General features: G+C 40.4%; 1 protein-coding gene and 1 long non-coding RNA gene across 3 annotated transcripts in view; one reads left to right on the forward strand and one right to left on the reverse strand.

Annotated features, from left to right (window-relative positions):
- Positions 1-15,798, reverse strand: ammecr1 (AMMECR nuclear protein 1). Of its 2 annotated transcripts, XM_034889226.1 has the most exons (6): positions 14,285-15,794; positions 8,201-8,311; positions 6,805-6,919; positions 6,442-6,532; positions 6,224-6,320; positions 1-4,957 (listed from the first exon to the last, which is right to left on the reverse strand). In XM_034889226.1, the coding sequence occupies exons 1-6, from the start codon at positions 14,770-14,772 to the stop codon at positions 4,843-4,845; spliced, it is 1,017 nt and encodes a 338-aa protein (XP_034745117.1). In that variant the 5' UTR covers positions 14,773-15,794; the 3' UTR covers positions 1-4,842. The 2 variants fall into 2 exon arrangements, with proteins under 2 accessions (XP_034745117.1, XP_034745118.1); XM_034889227.1 differs by lacking the exon at positions 8,201-8,311 and having other exon boundaries at positions 14,285-15,798.
- Positions 15,706-17,915, forward strand: part of LOC117955087 — an 18,579-nt gene continuing 16,369 nt past the window's right edge. The window contains exon 1 of the long non-coding RNA XR_004658952.1: positions 15,706-15,717. This is a non-coding gene — a long non-coding RNA (uncharacterized LOC117955087). The remainder of the gene's footprint in view (positions 15,718-17,915) is intronic.

The following is a 17,915-nucleotide window of genomic DNA, read 5'->3' on the forward strand; positions in this document are numbered from 1 at the left end:
TTTTTTTTTTAACTCCTTTCTTTTACTTTTTTTTTGTGTGTGTTTATTTTTGTGGTTTTTTTTATTTTGGAGTCGTACTACCATAATAAATGCCCATTTCAAGTCTTGTCACACTAACAGCAATTCAATGGGAAATGGGGAAGGGTCTAGCTCTACAGGGGATGGATTTGAAGTTCCCAGTTCATATTATTCCATAAACATTTTTTTCAAGTTACTAAATAAAAAAAAAAAAATCCAAAAATCGAAGGAAAAAGAAAGAAAAATTGGTATGAGGAGTTACACCAGGCAACCCTCCCAGCCCGTCAGGCCACTGCAACAGAAAGTCATTTTGTACAGTGACACGTCTTCGAAGTCAGTGTCTCAAAAATTCAGAACATAGAAAACCACTAAAATAATTTTGAAACTAGATCCAAAATATTCTTTTGAAAAGAATTTATTTTGATGTACAAAAACAGTCATTTTCTTTTTTTATTTGCTTTTTAACTTTTTTAATAAAAGCTTCAAACACAAGTTTATTGTATAGTTCTTATTTCATTTGTCATTATCATTATTATTATTGATTCATTTATTCTTTTTTTTATTATTATTATTCATCTATCAGTGCGATTGTATACCAGTGCAGCTACTGGGTCCAGAGTAACAAAAAAAACAGGCTTTTTCATCTTTAATGGCATAAAAAATAAGATAAAATCCATCTTTTATACAAAGTATAACTGCTGGTCTTTAGGGAAAAAAAACATTTATAAACCCATAAAGCTAGGAGGCACACCATGGGATTTTTGTTTTTGTAAATTATAGCAATAATAACACTAATACTACTACTAACCATAATAATAATAATAATAATAATAATAATAATAATAATAAACAAAACAAGTAACAGTTTGCAACCATTTTTAACCATCCTTGATGCCACGTAAGGCTTCAGAGATGGATTCAATGAAAAAAATCATTGAAAAATTCGGTTGCTTAATAAATCGGGACAGTTGAGAAATCGCACACACACACAAAAAAGAAAATTTTGTCAAATGCAGGGGGGGGGCTTTTTGGAAGGACAGGAAGCCAGGCCTGAAGAGCAGCATTTGGGCATGGCCGCCGGCATCTTTGGTTCCGTCAAACATACAAGGGTAAAATGAGCTTCAGCAGTCCCCACGCGGGAATGCTGAGGCCGAACTCTTAACCCTGGTATGGAAACCAAAACACAATCCGCTACAACAAACTACAAATGGCGTTTCCGTAATATCAAATGAGGTATCGATGCTTTAAACAGTTCAATCCGTACAGAAGTGGGACCGTTGTCGTTAACTCTGCATCCCGATATATAGACGATGCACACCTTCATCTTAGTTTGAGAGGCTGCGAAAGCCTCATCAACAGGACCTGTTCCATTAGTCAAATCCAACCTTGCCTTTCCAGAGAGCTAACAATTCAGCAGCTAAAGGGGGGGGGGGGGGGGGGGGGGGGGGGGCGGAGTATGTGTGCTCCGAAAAAAGCAGCATCCAATTTTCCAGGAGAGGTAACGGTCACTACTATTGCCACTATCTACCGAATGACACACAATGACAATCTAGGCCATGAGGTTGGGCCGGTGTAGGGGGTAATCGGGGGGGAGGAGGGGGGGGAGGCTACGTGTGGCTTCTTGTCCTTTCAAAACCTGCATGGGTGTTGACTTGCACTGGTAGTAAACAAAACAAAACAAAAAAAACACCTGTTGAACAGATCTGCATATATCAAGGATAGTAAAGGTAACACATGTAGGATTCTCTCTTAATATATGTATATATCACTGTTAAATTGTAATAACGACCATTAACTGTACATTCCATAGCCCCTATGATGGGTTTGCTGCGGGGCCTTCTCCTTCTTTGTCACACGTGTTTAAGAATGTCAGTCTGTTTTATTCCCATAGGGAATTGATCCCAAAGTCACCCACAATGGTTCAGATGAGCACGGATGCTTGGGGCTACCGTTAGTTTTCAGTGACAGGCACATCCTTCCAGTTATTAAAATGTGCCGTCATAACTCATTTCACAGCAACACACTAAAGAGAAAATCTTACACGTAGCATCTTTAGGTACGATATGATCAATGAGTCCGCATGACCAGTCACGAGCTGTGACCACCCCAATATGAGGTCCGATAGCACCATATTTGTCTTTTAAATCTCTTAATGGTTAATAAGAGTGTCTAAGCCATAAATCAAGCATATCATGGGTAAAACCATAGGTCTCATACTCATACATACATGCAACAAAATACATTGCATGTGTATACAAAGACATATATGTAAAAGAGCATGGTCAATTTGGTTTTGCAGCAGAAGAATTCAGGTTGTGCTGTATTAAATGGGCCAGGAAATGAAAGCCTGACTGTTCCTCTATCAAACCTTTGATGTAGTGTGCAGGGTGTTCAACATGAGGGCATACATTTTACGAGGCATGAAACGGTCTTCCCGTGGTTTGAACATTTAGGGGGAACAACACCACAGTGCCCGACATTGTTTTAAGAGAATGTGTTTATGTGGGGCTTTCAAAAAAACGAAAGAATTGAGGACCAGCAGCCGGGTTAAGACGTGAGCGAACGGGAGACTGCAGGCATACAGGAGCCCCCGTAAGTCTGAGTATTAGCATTCAAGTGAGGAAAACAAAACATCTGAGGCCCTTTCCTACACTGTGGTGTGAAGACGGAGCTGGGAAAGAGTAAACCACGGGACAGAGAAACAGTCAGCGCATCATCTGTCGGCCCATCATTTATTTAATCATTCATTTAAGGCAACACAACTCAAATGTGGGTCATTTCGGGTTACTGTGGATGGAGTGCCAAAAGCCCTTGACATTTTTGCATAAAGAAAAATAACCTGTCAGTTAGTATTAGTAAAGGCTGTTACGAAAAAGTATGTCAAGTAACAAGACCCTCTCAAAAATTCCAGTTGGCAAAACTAAAGCTGAACCCAAAGCAAAACGACAGTTGGAACCTTCTAACTAGCCTAGCGTGTGTGGACTCCTAACGAGTAATATCTGGATGGAAAATGGCTTCTCAAGTCCTTACAAAGCCCCCGGCTTTTTTTATTTGTAGTCCTTAACGGCAAGCCGCCGGGCCCCATGCAGAGACTCTGCCCCAACTAATTCAACTGTGTTTGCTCCGACCTACAGCTGACAAAACAGGCGGCGAATCTAAACTAATTCCCTGTGCTGTGGACACAAGCAGACCAACGGGATCTCACTGAACAGCAGAGCGTTAAAGAGGAGAACGGTGGTGGTGCGCTTTCAACAACTACATCAACTTGCTGCGTTACTCCAACGTCTCCAGAACCTAAAAAGCACAGTGACGTGCACTTCCGCACGACACAAACACGTTCATCACTTATCGCTTCCTTCGTGCGTCACATCTTCTTTCAAAATGACAATTTTAATACCTCATACTTTGTGAACAAGTGACAAAATGGTTAGCTATGATCCGAAGAGGCAAGACAATGTTTACACGACGACACGGGCAATACACAAGACATCCGGCAAATGGCTGACACTGCCGCCTTTGAGTAGTATTAAGGGATGCAGCCTTGCCTGAGGCGGGCTGGTGTGCGTTTGCATTCAGAAGTTGATCCAGTACATTAGGAGGTTACCAGCCAAGTGGCCCCGAATGCACTTCCGGCAACTCAGGCCAGACAACAGACTACCCTTTTCAAAGTGTGGAATAAAAAGAGAATATGGCTTTAAGTCGTTATAGCGTGTCCCACTCAAGTGACTCCCTGCCAGTAAACTCAGACAAACAGACCCAGTAAATTTAAAATGAAAGCATTGTTCATGCACATACTTCCCCAGGGACCTGTAGTTACACCTGCTCCCCCTCTCCAGTGCAGGCAAATCAGACCCACTTATAGACAATTTTACAAGGATAATTAGCAAATCCCCTGACGGGATTATCCTCAGACAAAATGGCTTCCTCCACAATTACCTTGAATTTAAAAGAAAAAATGATATACAAAAGAGGAAACATTGCTGAAAGCTCCAGCCAAACAAACTCAGTTCAATGGGTACTGGTTCCACCACAAAACACTATGAATATTTAGGGGGAGGTTTTCAAAACTGTCGGGAATCTACTGGTTTTCATCTTGTGGCAGACCAATATTAATATCCACACGCAGAGAAACACACACACACACACACACAAAATTGTGAGCTCAAACAATAAACAATACCAGCAAAGGGCATCACAATCCTACTATCTATACTTTGGAGTATACAGATCCCAATATATAGTTCCAACTACAACACTACAGTCAATCTGTTTTTTTGTTTTTTTAGAGGAATCAGAATAGAGATGACACTGCCTCTGAGAACTGCAGTTGCGTTGCTACATGGTATACATGTCTGGATATTAAGATAAAATAAAAATGGAAAAAGTAAGAAATTTCTTTGAGAATTTAAACTCAAGCAAAGCCTAAACAATATAAGCGCAAGACAAATCCACGGTAAAGAGACTTCCTTCCATCCACAGAATCAAAATCCTGATTAGGTTTGCTCAAAAGACGAAATTTTGATAAAATCTAATATTTGTTTAATCAACTAAAAAAATATTAGTGGATAGGGGGGGTTATAGATAAACGTGTACATATGCTGCAAAAACTCAAGCAAAGGAAAAGAAATGTGGATTTCTTGCCATGATCAAATGATGCTTCGTTGCCACCCGTTGCCATGTCAACGGCCGGGAGACGGCCGGCATGGCAACGGAAACTATCATCATAAAATGGTACAGTAGTAGAAATAGCTAGACCAGGAGGGGGCAGGCTCTCCTGGGAAAAGGTCCGCGGAGAGGTCCAGTGATTGGTCATGCGGCTCGCTGTCAGGAATAATGGTTGTAGGGTGGTAGAGGGTGCCCGATGCCGTTCTGGTAGTGATGGTGCTGGCGGTGGGCGATGTACTCTGCATAACCCATTGTCAACTTCTCGCTACGGTACCTAGGGACGAGACAAGATGGGTTTGGAAAGGCCGGCTGACCTACGCGTCGCGTTAGGAAAGCGATCGCCCCGTTTAACACGGGTGAGGAATCAGAGCAACAAGTATAGCTATGCATTTTTTTGATGGTCTCACAATGGACAGTTTTTGGTTTTTGGTTATCTTTTTTGACCTGTTTTCAATGGTTGTCACTTTTTTTTACATTTTTAACAATACCTAAAACAAACCTATTAACTTTAGTTTTAGAGTTTTTTTTTTTTTTTTACAGGGATTTATGGTCAGTACATAAGGAAATTATACCTAATGTTTCAGTTAAAAAAGCAGAAATTAGGAATCATTTAGACTAAAATTAAATGAATGGATGTTGATGGATAATCACAGACTGGAATATGTCAACTTTTACTCAAAACCACTTCTATTTGTCTTTCAAATGTTAGAAAATTGAATAAGACACCCCAAAACAACTGAAAGTAGAGATTTGCATTTGCCAAAGAGCTTTGTGTTGAATAACTCATGTTATTTTGGGGAATTAAAAAGAACACTGATATAGGAAAACTCGTCATTTTGACCCAAGGACAACACAACGGTTAAGTATAAAAATTGATGCAGCGTTCCATTTTATTCCATGCATTCTTCTTCCTTTTCGAAGCCTAGCTCTTACATTACCCACAAAGCAAATCGACCGAGGACGGTTCATTTGGAGATTTGGATGAGTTATTCTATGAGAGGCTGATGATGAGATGAGATGAGATGAAGAGCGGGCTACAGCGGTCTACTCATCTCCCTTCTTTCGAACGATACACCCCAAGATATTTCCATTTTCAGACTTGTCTTCATACCCAACCAATGTGGACTCAAGTAACATCACATAAGGCAATTTATTTCAGATTTCACGCTGCTCCTTCTGGAGCCGCAAAAGGCTTTTTACGGCTTTTCCTTTTCTTTTTTAAATTTAATTCATGTTAGCTTCATGTTCAGTTTTACCAATTCTTCTTGGTTGGCAAAACTTGTACATACATGCATATTTGCATAAGATTTCAGGACTAAGATTTATAGCTATTTGTATATAGCTATGTCTGTATTTATTGTTAATCTCACATTAATGTTTAATATGTTTATGTATGCAACAATCACCAAGGCAAATTTTCTTGTTGAGTGTAGCTTACTATGGCAATAAACTTTTTTGTGCTTCTACATAAATATATGTGCCAAACAAAGAATCTCGGTGGCACATTATCATATATGCTGACAATAAGACGTAATCTTACCTGGTTAACTTAATGGTCTTCCTGAAGTCATTTGTGATGGGGGCTTTGTAACCTCCCTTTCGTAGTAAGGAATCTATGGTTTGAATGTGGTCCCAACCTTGATGAAATAAGAGTTAAATCGCGTTACACAGTCCTGAATATCCACATCTAATGCAACATTCACTGTCTCTGTAAAAAGCAGATGAGGTTGGATTGTTTGGCGTACAGATAAATCTCACCTTGCTCCTTTGCAACCTCTGGTAGGTAGGTGGCGGTGCGCTTTGATCCTTTTTCATTGAAAAACTCTATCCTTATACCGTGAACACCCACCTAGAATTCCAAACAAGACATGAATGAAAACTATGTATTTTTTACGCCATAAAAAAACCCCGCTTCAACCAACAAAGTCACAGTTGTCAAAAGAACACGCCTGAATCCAATATGGGGAGCCGTTACATATTGCAACAAATACAATATTTTATGCATCTGTTTTAACAGGTTACAGCATTAACATGTGCCTTAGTTAAAGCAGGAAGAGCAGAAAGAGTGAGCATTTAGGCGCCACACTTCACAACGCAAATTTAGCAAACCATGTCTCTTACCTCCCAGTCAAGGTAATCCCCGACGTCTTCAAAGTTGGTGAGAAGAGACACTGAGCAGAAGAGGCGAGGCAGCTCATCCCTCGTCATAGGGGGGAAGCGGCTGTCTTTAAGGGCACTGCATGCATAAAAGCACAAAGAAAACACCATATCAAGAAGTAATTAAGAAACAAAAGGAGGTATAATCAAGTGTGGAGAGGCCCAATGTTTTGACTACTGTGTGTAGAGTTTGAAATGCACTCCGATTACCTTTATTTTTATTCTATTGCGGGATGAGAGACCTTTTGTCTAATGGTGATGACCTATGGACATAGAGAGGCCAGCGGGGTCGCAGCATGGACTCGGAGCATGGCTGCTCCTAGCAGCTCAATGCTGTTAGTAATGCGTGTGTCTGTACACAGTACCAGTCAGGCGCTGTCTGTTTACATATAGTTGACACATCAGCTGTGTCTGCCCTCGGGTCAAAAATGCCGGTGAAAAACATTCCACGCCAGGCGTTTACACTGAAAGACTCTCACGCCCCATGCTGTCTCCCATGTGTTAGACATGTCATGTAATGGTTCACATGCCATTTAAATGTTTAACTCGGATTTCCAATTGGAATACTTGGCCACCGAAGCCAAGTAGTGGCCAACCAGCGTTTAACCCACCAGTCAGATGATCCACCAATGTGGTGGAAACCTGTCTCAAGGTGTTCCCCGGACTCCCAATACAACTACACAAGGGTTCTTTATTATCAAGGCTTTACATTTCTGAATTTGAAACATATTTACAACAGTCCATACATTACAGTTATCACTACATTTCATGTGTGTCACTGCCTGTCCTAATGATCTCATGAGTGCCGGGTCATCAGGACTAAATAAAAAGGACTTCAGTATCTTTCTACATCAACGCCAGTGTTGATAACTTGTGCTGCTAGCTCGGTGTAACTGCATTTTGACTGTTAATAAAAATTAAATTAAAAAATACTTACACATATACACATTTGTCTAAATAAATAACTAAATGTCAACAGAAAACATTCATGAAAAAAAACCTACTTATGGACATTAATAACCTTTTTGAATATTTTTTGAAGCCCCAGGACCTGGGATCAAAGGAGACACACGCTCCTCACTGCAAGCTACATGAATGAAACAGAACAAAAGCAAATACTATAAGAAACAGAAATTGTTGTGTTGTGTTTTTTTGCACTCATGCACAGGCCAACTATCAGTTCTGAAGGTAATTGATTACTACCGTAAAAGTTGCCCATGTTAGGGGTCTTTATTCCAATATGCTGGTTGTTCACTAAATTTATACTATTTCACTACTGTGCCACCATTTCTCATGCTCCATCGCAGCATTTGGTCTACAGCACTGGAACACAGAAACATAACGTTGTATTGTTGCTTACCTGGTAAGGGTGTACTCCCTGAGTCCTGAGTGCAGATTCATGGCAGAAAATGTACCTATACAACCTCGCAACCGCTTGTCTCTGCCTATTTTCCATGTGACAAACAGCGGGCTGAAAAACAACAAAGGGGACCGTGTTAACAGGGTTGAATTTTAACAACGTGCACATTTCTGTAGAGTACAAAAGTTGGTTAACAGCACACATCAGTCAATGTTGACGGTGTATGCCACAGCTGGTTTTCACATTAAGTTAAACTGGCAAAAGTGTCTTCTACACCATGATGGATCGGCTTTCATCCAAGACTGCAGGCTTTTGTTCATAGCGTTGGTCCTTCTGTCCACCCAGGATTGTTAACCTATTCTTTTTTGAAACAACACATTTCTATCCTTTGTGAAGTTATAGGGATGTTCCAACTTTTGGTTTTCATGTTGCGACTGCTTCCGGTAAAAGAACATTAGCATGTAAATAAGCCTAGTGAAATTGATCACACGAAGGGTGTCTTTTAAAAAAATGTATCACGTGTCTGCTTCATAAACAAAATGTGTTAATGACAATGACCCGACAAATACTGCATAACAGGACAAAACAGTGCTTCAGTATATGATAACAGTTTGAAAAGGTGTGCAAATGGGTTTGCATCAGTAATGTTCATTGAATTAAGCAATTCAGAGAACACTCAACGTGACATTGTAGGTAGGCATCACAGTGGACCAGAACCAAAATGGTGCATAACACTGCACGATTGCCATGCAGTATAATGTAAATAAAGACCCTTTCTACACCAGACAACTTTGATTTTTGCTTTCCAGTCAATTGTCTAATGCATGTCTACTGGAACATACACTGTCAGTTTTAACCATTTTAGCGGTGGTCTTCACTGGCTGTACAACTGATCCGGTTTCAAATAACCAAAAACTGGAACCAAATTGTTGTTTTTTTTGCATCAGTGTATTTTCTTCCACAAATCTACATTGTGTATTGTGTTGTGAGCACTGTCCTGATGCTTCAGATCCACTGTGACACTTTGACCGGTTGCTCAACAGTACATGGCAGATCTCATTTTGATCTTCGCTGTGTAAGGATAATAATTATAATAATAATAATAATAATAATAATAATAATAATGTGACACTAATTTATTGTCACTTTCCCTTCAAAAGGTCTTGCTCTCAGATGACAAGTCACATATTATTGCAGGACTCTAGATTATTGTTTCCCTTAATATGAGCACCAGTCCAATTTTAAGAGCACCGATTAAAAATCAAAATTTAGCAAGACACTTTCATACTTGAGCAATATTACTTAAGTCACTGATTAATTATTTGATAACAGACTGATTATTTCATTTTTTCTTGTCTTATTTAAAACAAAGCACAGATATTTGTTATTTATCTTCCCTCCTATTTCTGACATGTATTTTTTAAATGGACCAGTGTGGAGCCCCTACTGATACAACTTGGTGATTTTTTTTTCTTCTCCATCTTGCTCTAATAAAGAAAATTAGATGAGGAGTGTGTGTGTGTGTGTGTAGTAGTGCAAAGAGAAAGGAGAAAAAAAAAAGAAAAAAAATTAGCTCACAGAGTGTTTTCCCGGCAAAGACATTGTGAATACCAGAACTAATACCGGTACTTCAATTTTGACACTGGCTATACACAATGTCTTTTTTGTTTAATTCATAGTCTTCAACTAGAATTCCTACACTGTTTAAAAAAAAGGCTTTAAAATTCCAATTTAACAAAAAGAAACAGATACATGAGACATTTTCTCTTTGAAGAAATCTTACATTTTATTTTTAGCTTCTTCACATATGAAACAACCGTTTTACAAAATTAAAACCAAAATTTCGAGTTCTGATTCAATGAAGTACCAGTAGCTAAAAACAAAAATGTAAATTACAAAGGAACAAAAAATTACAGCTACAGCACATAGGTGCAAAATGGTCTAAATCGAAGTGGTGTCTAATGGTCACCGATGTAGAATTTGATGTCTTACAAGTTTCACCCTGCAGTTCCTCCCAAACTCGTTATATGGCAACTGTCCCGTGGCTTCATAATACCTTTCCTGAAACATTTTCCCCATGTCCACCAGTGAGGAGAGGCTCCACTGGCGTGGTCCTCAATGGGGGGGGGGGGGGGGGGGGGGGGGGGGGGGGGGTCGACAGGGACAAAGGTTGATGTAGAAAGAAAAAGATTGCTAGTGTTTACCATTTTGTAGCACAAAGGATAAGATAACATGGATTAACAAGACAGCATGTTTGCTAGCTCTTATTACTTTCAAATTGTAATCTTAAATGTCAGTTGTTTGTTTAGCTTACCATGTCTACAAAAATAAAAGTACTTTACGGTATAGATAGTTAGCAAACATAACATTACACAGATTTCAATAAACCCTACTCAAATAACTAAAGTTGTCGTATCAAGTTGTACAACCATTCAAGTCAACTTAAGTAAGCTAGCTAAATTGGCAGACCAGTTATGCTAACGTACCTGCAGCAGCGCTCGCTGGCTAGCGTGGTCCCTTGGTCTTCTTGCAGTAAAAATGAAGCAATTTTGAGAAGAAAAAGAAAAAGAAAAAGAAAAAAAAACTTATCCTGTGTTGTGTTGTTCCTTGAAGCTGCTACCTTTACGCATACCGGTATATTGAGTGACAGCAGCATGTAACCCTTCATTTGGAGAAGTCTTGCGGTTTTACTTATACCAACAATATGTACGATACGATGAGCATTGTAAGCTAGTCAGTCAGTGTAGACAGCAGAAACAATGAATGATTCGCAATGAATTTTTGGGTTCACCAAGACTTAAAATAAAGGGCCCATTTCCAAGAGGCCATTCCTAAATTTTAGTACCACTATACTAAAAATAAAGGGTCACGACAAATTGACAATCAGAGGCACTGAATTGCTCACTGGCTAACTTCTGAGCGTTTCAATAATTCAATCTGACAGTGCCCCCAAGTGAAGGACATGCCAAGGACACCACAGACCAGAATTAAGAGTTTCTCAAACCTGTTGGAGTTTTTACATTTCTACATTCCTAGTTTGCTCGGCTGCTTGGCTTTAGACCTTAGTTCCATGTGGTGAAGATTAGGCGCAACCCCAATGTTCACCCTTTAACACTGACAGATGTAAGCTCAATTCAAATGGAATTTATTTCTCTAAGGGATGTTGGGAAATTCAAGTATTGCATGCTCAGATCTACACTGATTGTGCAAGTAAAAAACTAAACTATTTCGAGAGCTTTCTGATGTGTAAAGGGTAGTGGCTTTCTGAGCCCTTCCTTAACACTTTCCCCTTGTCCCTGCTAAAAGGAAATTACAATTTACAATTGGGGATGACGCAGAAAATACGATTATAAATTTACAAATGTAAATAGCAACAAATACTTCTGTTACATAGGACCCCGATTATGTTGATGTTTTCAACTGTTTTGATCAAAAGACATTAACAATAATAGTCTATTAAAATAATCTAATAAAAGTCTATTCAGGAAATCTTTTGCAATAATCGCATAGGTGCCATCAGTTAATGTTTATGAAGGGTTAATGCTTAGCATGGACATTGGGACTGGGCCTTGAAGTAATGGTCTTGAAAGGGATTTTTTAATGAACACACCAACAGTGGGAGAGAGAAGAATGGGGACATATTCTGTGGTAACACATCTTTGAGTCTGGTGGATTCATTTATAGAGGCAGCCATGTATGTAATCAGGAATGTCTCAAATGAAGTGCCAAAGGAATTAAGTGTTTGATCTGCATTTCTCGATTGACCGAAGACATGGTACAGTTAGCTGTATCCACTCCGTCTGGGAAACGTCAATTCATTGTTCAGTGTTTGCCGCACCACTATCAGTTTTAAACGGTTCCCATGTTTGAATGTGTAAAGCCGTTGCCTGGAATCTGCTGAGGTGAGATAAACTCTAGATAGAGATGTTATTGTGATGTGGTAGTTCTTTTAGGCTACCCTTGTATAATCAAAAGGTTTCAGTAGGTTGGATTTCCATTCAAAAGGTCAACATGCCAGAATCAGCTTTTTAACAGACTCATTATCCAATACAGTCTCACCTATAAAAAGGTTAAAAAAAAACATTTTGATGTGAATGTGCTGAGTGCGAAGGATAGGGGAATTTCTTAAAACGCTTAAACAGTGGTTATGAGGGATTATTTACCATAATTAGGGGCGGATATCATTCAAAAACACTTCAGATACTGGTAAAGATACCAATACTGTGACTTTTATACTAATTTCTGAAAAAAACTTCTTTCAAAACAACAAGAACATTTAAAACAAAAATAATTTACAACAGTACAGCATTATTTTACAGCTCGTCAGGTTTTTCCTATGGTTCTCTACAACATGTAACGTTAGACAGCCAAGCATTAGTAGATCTTGGTAGAAACACACTGCATGCTTCTTGGCTCACTGATGCTGATGAGACTTACTCCCTAGGTACTGAAATTTGGAAATTGAATGACAAGGCATTTTTTGAGACTCAATACTATGGAGGCAATTCGGTCAGCGCTTTAAAAAAGTACTGACCTTGGTACTCAGCCATAACCATAATGATTATCTGTAAAACCCTGAGTGTTGGAACTGTTTACATAAACACACACCATTCATAAACCATCATATGCACCCGAAATGTACACACCATTGTTTTTAGGGTCTGCATGGTGAACTTAAAGAGGGCCTTTTAATTTACACTTTCATTTCTTATGATGATAAAAAGACACATTTAAAACCCGCAATTCCTTCGTCTATTTTGATATTTTTGATACATTTAAACATGACTCTTGTCAATAAGTCACCCTAAAGTTTCTTTGCTCATTTAAGGTCAATACACAGAAATAGTAAACTCAATTTATAATTGTAAACAATAACACCAGAGTCTCAAAATGTAAGTAAACCCCCCGCAAAGTCGCATATCACATAACATTACAACGCTTATCTAAGGTGGGGTCGACATGTTTCAGTGGAGGGCGGTCACAGGCAGAAAGCATAAAGTTACATTAATCGGTTGGCTAATTAATTCAGTTAATGCTTTAAATGAATAAGCATTCAATTTGTTTGTATAATTCTTTAAAATTGCCAATGCATTATTTTTGGTTAAATTTGGCGATAATGAATGCTTAGAACTTAGCAGGAACCACATTTTCTTTGTTGGTTGGTGCCCTATTTTTACAGTCTTTGTTTGGTGCTGAACTCGGTTAACGTTTGTGTCCCTTAATTTGACAGTACACCTACTAGACTGTAAAACGGGCGATTAATGTACCCGGTTATGGTGGTCCTATAGAGCATTTTAAGACATTCACTATTAAATTAGTTACCGCAAGCTAATTTGTGCTTCGTTGCTAAGCTAATGTAGCTTACAAAGCTAAGCCTGGTATGCAGCAATTCAGAGTTCATTGAGGGCAACATAAAATATTTACATTACTAACGGTGACTTTTAATGTGTAGCATTTTAGCTGTTTAAATGCTCTATCGTAACTAGCTAAACGTCTACGGTTAACCCGACACAATAAGCGAATTATGTTACTCGTTTCCACCCTTTTCAGCTTTAGAGTCAGTGGCTAGCTAGCTAATATTAGCTTGTAGCAAACAGGCTCAGCGTCAGCCAGTGTTATTTAAGTTAGCTAGCTGGCTAACGCTAGCTAGACAAACAGTATTGCATAATGTTAATTTTGCTGAGTAGCGTCGTGAAATCTAAAAATGCATTCGATTAGCTACATCATTCAGTTATACGTAACATAGCATGATAACATTATATCTGATCATTCATTCTAGCTAACGTTAATGTTAGCTGGGTTAGTTGAGTTGCGGGCCAGTGCCGACTGGCATATTTCTATAGTACCGACAGTCAAGGCGATAAGGCCCAAATTCCACTTTGGCAAAATGAAGCTATGATCGCGACTTTTCCCGTTAAAATCACTATTAGTCAAATGTTGTTTCGATGTGACAGTTTGTGCCCTCAACACTCAATACGAATCCAGAGGCAACCCCATCAAGAGTGCCGCAAAAGACATTTGTTGAGAGACTACATCGATGAGCTTTGACATGCAGCAAAAACAACAAAAGACAAAGATACTCACTAGGGATCATTTGTAAACCTGGGTGTTCTTGGAGGCTGGTATCCGTAGAGGTGGCAATAAAGCACGTCAAAACAGAAGCAGCACATCTCCGCTGAGACGACCATTTTTCTGCTTCCACCTCCCGAACCAGGTCCCGAGCTGAGATTTGGGGAGAGGCCGGATGAAGTGTAACCGGCCTGGGCTGGGGACAGAGCGTTTGAGCCGCCGCCGCCGCTGCTACCACTACTACTACTGCTGCTGCTGCTAACGCTACCCCCGGGTCCCCCCAGGCCGTTGGCTCTGATCACGTTCGCCGCTGCTGCAACGGTCGCGGAGGAGCCAATCCCCAACTCCGAGCCACAATGTCCGGTTCCTGCCACCCCGTTTCCTATCCCCACCCCACCGGGACCCCCCGACCCGGGCGATCCCGACAGCTTCTGCTTCTTCACCCCGCAGCACCCGGCCGCCATCTTGGAACAATCTGCACCGACACACCGCTTCCGACCCATAACCGTCACCGCGGGAAGGGTGGGGGTGAACGCCGACCAGACGTAGAAATTCCACTGCGTTGATACGTATGACGGACAATACTCCACTTTTACTCTTTTATTTTTTTCTCGGACGACGAAATAACCTATGTGAGAAGACTGCAATGTCACCCTAGCGTTGCCTTTAAAAATGCGTGACTTCGCTAAGCAAAATCCATAGCTGGAAAAGCGTTTTTTCCTTGAGTAGTCAGCCAGTCCAGCTTTGGACAACGGTGTTCCAGTGGATCACCGATAAAGCCAAGTCCCAGCCAAATATTCACCCCTTTTCCCTAACACGACACCATCCGAGGCGATCTCAGTCAGTTCCCCTAAATGTTCAGGGAGTGTCCAAACAGTCCAAACAGGCCGCAGATGACAGTAGCCAGGCGGTCCAGATGTGAAGCCGACAGCCAGTGCGCTGTAGCCCAGCAGCACACCTCTCCAAGTGGAAGCCGGAGTACGCAGGACCCATAAGCTTTAACACAAATTGCGCAAAATGTGTTGGCCAGCGTAGCTTCTCATTGCACCAGCTTGTTTGCTACTGCCTCACGAACTTCTAATTACACAACAGGCCCAGTAGCCTATGTTGGAATCCCAGACACTGGTATAACGCACAGTAAATTGACATCTGACAATGCGGGTTTGGCATGGCACTATACAAACGCATCAACGCCAAGCAAGTCATTTCAGTACCGTTAGCCCACAGTTTGCACCTGCATGATGCCTGTTCTTGGACCTGGTTGAGAAATTCTAAATAACAGCTCCCCGTCAAACGTAGAACTGAAAGTTTTCACTAGCCTAGGTTTGTTTGGAGGTTGGCATCCGTTTATGGGGATACTTATAGAGCATTCTAGTCCGTGAGCCGTGAGAAATCCTCAGGGTTTGGCAACCCTCGCTCCGCACCCGTCTCTCAGCTGCTACCATTCAGTGCTGTTCGGGTAAAAGCCCTGATCAGTCTGTGGGCACAAGCAGTGGTGTCGTCGGAAGCGGATTCAGAAAATGGGTTGCGCACAGTTCCTACACATTCTGCGTAGCTTCTGGGGTATCAAATGTGTTATTGCCGTGGAACCATGCGCGTGTCCCGGTATCCATACGCATGTATGCGTGCCATAGACTGTATATTACCAATATAATATACATAGCCATAGTCTATGATGCGTGCATGCGTGAATGGAAAACTATCGGTAGCCTATCTATAAGACAGGCTTATAGATAGACTACCGACCATTCTTCAACGTTTTATCATATGTTAATTAACATATAAACATATTGAATGCCTTTAAGTTGCATATTAATAACGATTGGGCTGCCGAAAGACTTTACCTTTTTAGTCCATAGAATACTAAACTATTAAAATATTTGCTGGCATGATTTTATCAATTATGTTGTAATGTTAAACACACATGTGTAACAGTGAATCCTCATTCACTGTATCAGTGGCTGTGTTAGTTACTCCTTACCCATAGGCCAGTAAGCCTATCATCAGTTTTTCTTCTTCTCACAAATAGGCTGATTTATATTTGTTAATAATATGTTGGATTCACGTAAAGACATTTTACTTTTTGAAGACACTTTTAAACAATTAACAATTAAGAGGCTTCCCCTGCAGTAACTCTGAGGACACCCCATAGAGGGCCCCGGACCTCCTGTTAAAGATCTCTGCCATAAAGAGGTAGAGTGATCTTGATTGATTGATTGAGGAAAGTGATTTGCAAGTATTCCACTGAGGTGATTTGTCCCTTGTGTGTGTCTCTATGGGTTATGATTGCTTACATGGAATCTTATAACATAGGCCTGTGTCCAGAAGAAGAAATGTTATTATTCAATACATACAATCGTAAAGTACAATATAGTCGAATGCAATCTCTGCATTTGACCCATAAGCATTAGGAGCAGTGGGCAGCCACTTAATGCGTATTGGGGAGCAACTTGGGGTTCAGTGTCTTGCTCATGAGATCGTACCACAGGCACCCCAGGGTAGAAGTTCTAGGCTTCATGACACCTATCATCATTGCGGATCTGGCACCCTGGAACAGCAAAAATGAAAATAAATACTGTAATCCTATCACGTTTTGTTCTGTCCAGTTCTGGTCCACCTTAATTATTCTCCAACTCCATCACCATTCTGCACCAGAAATAAATAAATCATAATTAGAGGAGTTACTATACACATGATGCAGGGTCAGCTGATGCTGGACCGTGCCTTGACTCGTGGGAAAACATCTTGACATTGAAATTATAAAATTAATTTGAGGGGGCCTTCCTCCCCTCGTATGTCTTCAAAATACGTATTTGTAATCACTAAAATACCTTTATTTAATTTAAGTTTGAAGAAGATTAAAGCTGACAACTGATACAGTGTCCCCCTGTTGATTTAAGGCAAAAAGACTTTGACAGTTGTTTTTTAATGGAAGTGTTGATCAGGAGAGATATATTTGATCATAACAGAGCACCTGGCTGCACCCAGGAGGGGAACTGGTCTCTCTCCAGCTACCAATCCACACTCTGTGGTCCATACTGGGACTTAAACCAGCGACTCCATTTCTCAACCCAACTCCCTGCAGACGGAGCTACTACCACCCTCACAAAATTTGATCAGAATCAGAATAAATGTCTCCAGAGGGAGGTACTCCCTGTCAGCATTTAAAGCCTCACTGACAGCGGAGAACAGGGTGAGTTTGATCATGTTTACATTAACAACCTCAATGCTATTTGGTTTACGGGGGGTGCTGATACCAAGACCAGTGGCAATTAAACTGACGTAAGCGTCTGCAATACTGCAGTGCCGAAATAGTACTTGTGATTACGTCAAACTTAGGGTAATTCATTGTCAAATTGTCTTTGTCTTTACCCCATTTGCTGTCAAATCCAGACACATTTGAGTTTATCACGTGGGCCAGAGCAGTAAGCACCCACAGGCACCCCTCCCTTAAAGTGTCTCATGACTGACTCAGCATAAGACTTCAGGCCTTTTTTAAAATGTATAGCTATTGTTGGCTCTGGTAGATGTTGAATGAGCGTTTGCCTGGTTACAGGCGTTGTTGGGCAGAGGCTAAATAACTTTAGTTATTAAAAAAAGAGCAAAGCCTTTAAAAATCATTGCACTAGGTCTTTCCTATTTATAT

This window comes from Etheostoma cragini, chromosome 13, assembly GCF_013103735.1.
Source record: "Etheostoma cragini isolate CJK2018 chromosome 13, CSU_Ecrag_1.0, whole genome shotgun sequence".
NCBI classification, from domain to species: domain Eukaryota; kingdom Metazoa; phylum Chordata; class Actinopteri; order Perciformes; family Percidae; genus Etheostoma; species Etheostoma cragini.

What these genes read in the sequence shown, in the direction of transcription:
- ammecr1 (XM_034889226.1), bottom strand. Translation starts at nt 14,772, where the DNA reads ATGGGTCGGAAGCGGTGTGTCGGTGCAGATTGTTCCAAGATGGCGGCC. An exon ending in GGGATTACCTTGACTGGGAG is followed by an intron (nt 6,533 to 6,804) that starts GTAAGAGACATG and finishes TTGGAATTCTAG; the next exon opens with GTGGGTGTTCACGGTATAAG. An exon ending in AGAGGTTGCAAAGGAGCAAG is followed by an intron (nt 6,321 to 6,441) that starts GTGAGATTTATC and finishes TATTTCATCAAG; the next exon opens with GTTGGGACCACATTCAAACC.